The following is a 6,103-nucleotide window of genomic DNA, read 5'->3' on the forward strand; positions in this document are numbered from 1 at the left end:
CCTACCATCAGCCCTCCTCACCGCCAAGTTTGCTTCAGCTCTATCTCTAAACCTATCGAAAGCAAAAGTGGACTCAACGATTCTCAAACTCTTATACGCAATGAACACATCTAAAACCTCACCATAGGCCTGAAACACTTCCTTAAGAGAAGAAACGTGAATACTCTTACTAACAAAATTAACAAAAACCGTGAAACCCATATCTCTCAAGGTTTGGATGCTCATCTCACTCTCACTCTATACTTTTTTGTCACCTAAATTGGCGTACCTCAGTAACATATGATGATTTCAATACATATGATATTATAATAATGGAAGGTGGGCACATCCTTATGATTTTTGTTCTCTGCTTACTAACGTAGATGGAGACCATGCATACTCAAATTAAATGTCCGCCTCTATAGTTGCAAACCTAGATGGCATTAACTCATAAAATGTATAATTATCCGAATAAGGGTTGGTTTAAGTTGTAAGCAGCTTGATAGTTTAAACCTAGTTTTTTTTTTTAATTTTGTGTCGTCTTCTTTTTTATCCTTTGATTTTTGTTTAGCCGGTAGTGACATTAATCTTAATGTTGGTTGTTGACCACCAATAATTATTAGCTCTCTTGTTTTACATACTATGTCCTTTATTTTTCCTTTTTCCTTTTTAAGTTTTTTTTTTCAATTTTGAATAAGAATCTATGTTATCCTGACATGTTTTTCTTTGTTCTTGTGGTATGTGTTTTTCTTAATGTTGGTTGCTGCTCAATAGTCTTTGCTCTTTAGGAAGTCACATGTACTACTTCTCATGTAATAGATTGAGGACACTCGAACTAGTTTACAAAAAGATAGAGTAAGAGAAACTATCGTCGGAATGTCCATGTGGCGTATTTGCTCTGACGACGGATCAAATTATCGTTGGGAGGCTTTCGGTCCGTTCTTGCCGTCAAAACTCGATGATGACCCAAAAGAAACTCCTATTGCTCCATACCCTTCCATGGTCGATCTCCTAATTCAAGGTAATAGTCTCTGAATCTTACCGCCGCTATATTTTTATTTTATACTCTCAGATTTCATAGATCGTACGCATGCAGGATGCTCGAAGCTTATTGAGAACGATGATAGAGGACTAGATAAATACCTGATGTTTAGAACCGGATTGGGGAAATTTGTGGCATTGAAAGAATCTTCAATTGCAAAAGCATTATCTATTCTCGATGAAGACGACGCAACCTCTACTGTTACTCCAAGTAAAAACTTCTTTCTTTTATTTTAATTTTTTTTGTTTAATGTTTGATTCAGTTCCCAAGCCACCTCCAATCAAGTTTCATATTATTGGTGGAAGGTCGTTATCTGTTTCAACTGAAGCGCGCAAGGAGTCTTCTTGGTGAACCGGAGCTAGGGGATTTATTTGGTGAAATGGATAAAGAGTTTATCCATATACAATTTACACAGAGAAAAAACTTAATGATACTTCATCAAACAAGGAAAACTGTTTTTTTACTTCCTTTCCTCAAGAAGGAGCAATAAAGACTAAATTCAAGTGAACAATATTTTTTTTAATTGAAAGTGAAAAAAACCTAGACTAAATTCTAGAGAACAATGTCAAACTACATTACATTTAATTTTTATTTTTATAAATTTTAATTTATTTTGTTGTTAAGTATTTTTCTGCATAACTTGTGTCTTAATTAAAATGTATGGTTATTGTTAATTAGATAAAGCTACATGATATTAAATTTAGATGATGTAGAGCAGAAATGAAATATACAAAATCAATTAATCTTAGCTAAAGAAAGGTAATTAGAGGCATTTGTATTAAAAATGCCGCTATAGATCTGACCTTTTGCGGTGTTTGTTCCAAAAATGTTGGTATAGATCTTAACTTTTGTGGCGTTTGTTCCAAAAACGCCGCTATAGATCTAGACCTTTTGCAGCGTTTGTTCCAAAAACACCGCTATAGATCTTGACCTTTTGCGGCATTTGTTCCAAAAACACTGCTATAGATCTCGACCTTTTGCGATTGTTCCAAAAAAGCCGCTATATATCTTGACCTATTGCGGCATTTTTATTCTCAAACGCCCCTAACTTTAGCGACGCTGGTATGGCCGGTGCTTCTTGCGGCGTTCTTCCTATCACCGCAAGTGCTTTTAGTGGCGCTTAAAAACGCTGCTATAGGACTAAAAAAACGCTTCTAAAGCTCTGTTTTGCAGTGTGTTTTCTTTAATTTTCTAAAAAAAAAAGATTTATCATTTTTGAAAAAGTATCGACTCCTTTTCAAAAGAATTGATCCTTCAAATTAGCAATCATAGAAAATTATTTTAAATTATTTCCCACAAAATTGCTATTTAAACCTAGGTGCAAATATAAGCAGATACAGAGTCAGAACTAAATATTGAAAGGGTCGAAATATTAGAATATTTAAATATAAGCAGGGACGGAGTCATAACTAAATATTGACATGAGCATAAATATTAGAATATTTAAGAAAAATATAAAGACTTATTAGGTATTTAAACTCAAAATTCAGCACGAATCAAGCGACCTTTGCGATTAAGGGATTGTTATTATCATTGAGGTCTCGAGTTCGAGCACTGCACATTAGGGGTATGAGCGTTCATTGTCAAATAGTTGAGAGTCTTTGTACAAATATTATCTTTTATTCACCCTAGATTTATAAAAAAAAAATTAAAAAAACCTCAAAATTCTCAAGATGACACCTAATTTGTGTAATATGTATACTTACAATGACCTAAATTGTTATTAGACCAAAAATTTTGAGAACACGATATTATCCTTTTTTTAGTTCGTTTCTTACTTGATTAAATATTTAATAAATTCTTATATTTTAAAATTTAAATAGTTATTTTTACATGAACCAAAATACTATTAAAACAAAATTATATCAAATATACAAATTTTAACAGGGGTCGGGCCCCTTTGGGCCATCATTGAGCTCCGCCCCTGAGTATAAGTTAAGCTTTTACAAATTAGTTCCTAGATTTTGAAAATGCAATTAAAGTTGGTATTTAAAATTCAATGATTGCTCGTGTAGTTTACCCATTCGATAACAATGACGTAAAAATTAAGTAGAGAAATAGATGAATGAACAAAAACTAATGCTTGCATTCCAAAATGGCAATTCTTCAACTTTAGAATATATATGATTAAAATTGTCAAAAATATAAAATTGCACCAATTCAATATCTTATTTGATTTTTTTTCTAACATTGAATAGGGACACTCTATATCTGTGTTTACTAATATATTACAACTGATAATGAACCCTTTTCATACAGGAAGTGTTGAATTAAGAAACGGTATGAAACATCATGCTTTTGAATTCTTCAAAATCAATCACACCGTCCAAGTTGGCGTCGTAGTAGCAAATCATGTTTCTGCAATCTGTGCCACTCCTTTCATCCCATAAACCAAGTCTGGCCAATACGCTCTGAAGCTCCTCGGAAGATATGAAACCATCGCCATTCAAATCGAACACCTTGAAAGCCTTGGCAATGTCACTCTCTCCATCTTCATCATCCCCGTCAATGATCATTTCGTCATCGTCGTCATTTCCCCCGTTCTGGTTCGAGATGGAATCGTAAAAGAATACGAATTCATCAAAGCCCAGACATGATTTTCCCACCAAGGACTCCAGCTCTTCGAGCCTGAACTGGACTCCGATTCTCTCCAACAACCAATTAAGCTCGTCCAGACTAACCAACCCATCGCCGTTCTTGTCGAGCTTCTCGAAGATCCGCTGTAAATCGTTCTTGCTGAGCGGAGACATTTTGTTGAAGAGACCGTGAGCAGTGAGCATTAACATGAAATTTTTGAAGCTTTGTATTTCGGAGTATGTACGTATGGTGAAAGCAGAATGCAGGGCGTGCTGGTATTTATATCTGCAAATTACGGGGTGAGGAAGCTTCTTGCAAGCTTCGTATGGATATTTATTGAAGAAAGGAAAATATTGGCTTTTAGTTTCATAGATACGACCAATCTAAGACGTGGTGTTCATTCCTCCCACTCATTTTCATTATTCTTGCAGTCATTTTCATTGAATTTAATTTGTGATTAATAGGCGAAAATTCTAGTCCCAACGTTTGCTTCTTGTAAAGTATACCACATCCTTCCTTCCTTCCTTATTTAAATTATTAAATCAAATTAATTAATATAATTTTATGTCTATTATTTTGGATTTTTGTAAAGTATACCACATCCACACGTCACACAAAAATGGTGTTCAAATATTCAAAGTCAACTATCAAACTTCTGGATTTTACTAGAAGTTATCGGAACTATGCTTATATATATCAAGTGCCTACTTAAATTTTGTATATGTTGTTTTTTTGGAAAACTACCCCGAAGGCCACTAAACTAGTGGGGTGATTCTATTTTGACCATTAAACTGGGAATTGTTTCAATTAAGTTATTAAACTATTAAAGTAATTTTAATTAAGCCGCGTACAGTTAACTAATAACAAAATTGTTGACGTTGTAGTTAAATAAATATGAATAATTATATATTTGGTCATCATTACTTATTTATACTTTCAATTTGGTTATAATTCGATAAATTTAATCTTCTACTAAAATGATAACACGTACCACCATCTTATTTTAGTAGAAGAAGCAAGTATTTCTACAAGTGAATATTGGAAACTGAACAATATTGACAATGCTTCGAATGTCTTGGGACATGAAATTAGGAAAATTTTAGTTTCACCCAAAGAAATTTCCTACCTTTTTATTAGTAGATTGACTTTCAATTGCATTAATAATATGAAAAAAATATGAAGTTTTTATTTTGAATCCTTGAGTTCTCATTGGGCAAAGAGTAAAGCCATAAAGGTCCTTAAAGTATACGAGGATTCAATTTTAATAATTTATTAACTCATATGAGAACGAAGCGAATTATCTCAAGTTGATCAAACATCGTAAACTCGTCTTAAAGTTGATTGAAGAATTTAATGAGGTGTCTTTTAATTACCTCATCAGAGAAGATAAATAAATAGTAAATGCTTTAGTTACCTTGGCTACGGTATTCAAAGTAAATGAGTAGTCAAATATAATATCAATTGAGATGTAAGTTTATGAATACCCAATTCATATTATGTAATTGAAGAGGAAGAAGATGATACTCTATGATGTTATAATATTTTATAATACATCAAATATTAAAATTATTCTGAAAATGGCAAGAAAATAATTAGAAGAATGGCTATCAGGTATATTCTTATAAATATCATCATACAATTCTAAATTAATGTCCATTTTTCTTTGTGTTGTTTTCCAAATAGTGTGAAAATTTGATTGTAACAGTTTTTTTTCTTCATAAAATACATATAATTGTTTAGGGATATATTGGTGTAAGACATTCCGATATGTTGGTTTATATGTTGGAAGATGGAACACGTGTCCAACCATGCAACATCTAATTATTGCGGCCATGGTCGGTTTGTTTGTCTTTCTCTTATGGGATGCCGTGGTCGGTTTGTTTGTCTTTCTCTTATGGGATGCCATGGTCGGTTTGTTTGTCTCTCTCTTATGGGATGCGCACTGAATTCGATTGATTATAATTCGATTTGAATTTATCGAGTTGAATTTTTTAACAAAAAATTTGAGTTTGGGTTGGTTTAGAATTTTTAGAGATTATGTTCGGGTTAAATCGAGTTAGATTCAAATTTATGATGAAAAATAATTGATCCGGTAAAAAAAATGTAATTTTATATTATATATTTAAGGATAATTCCAATAAGACTCGTCTATGTATTATTATTTTTAATTAAATCTATATTTTTATTAAATAAAAGTAATCTTTTTTTATAAATATATTATTTCAGATCGGGTTATGATTTTAGCTCAAATGAGCGTGTTGGATTTTAGTCAGGTGGAAAGTGTATAATTATTGAGTCGAGTTCGGATCGGGTGGAAGGTGTATAATTTTCAGATCAGATCGGATTGACCGAAAATCTGACCCAACCCGACCCATACCCATCCCTACAATCTATCAATGGATCAAATTATTAGGCTAAGTTTGATATTTGAAAAAAATTCGAAACACGGCCATCAACTCCCAAAATGTAAGCCTAATAGTTGAAACGTGGACGTGAGTGAGGGCC

The 6,103-nt window shown here is 32.7% G+C and overlaps 1 protein-coding gene across 1 annotated transcript; it reads right to left on the reverse strand.

Moving 5' to 3' along the window:
* Positions 1-3,171: 3,171 nt before the first annotated feature.
* LOC120153530 (probable calcium-binding protein CML44) lies at positions 3,172-3,859 on the reverse strand. Its single transcript, XM_039165468.1, has one exon. It carries the CDS (start codon positions 3,805-3,807, stop codon positions 3,292-3,294), a length of 516 nt encoding a protein of 171 aa, XP_039021399.1. The 5' UTR covers positions 3,808-3,859; the 3' UTR covers positions 3,172-3,291.
* Positions 3,860-6,103: the final 2,244 nt, after the last annotated feature.

Source organism: Hibiscus syriacus, unplaced genomic scaffold (genome assembly GCF_006381635.1).
Source record: "Hibiscus syriacus cultivar Baekdansim isolate YM2019G1 unplaced genomic scaffold, ASM638163v2 tig00002840_pilon, whole genome shotgun sequence".
Taxonomy (NCBI): domain Eukaryota; kingdom Viridiplantae; phylum Streptophyta; class Magnoliopsida; order Malvales; family Malvaceae; genus Hibiscus; species Hibiscus syriacus.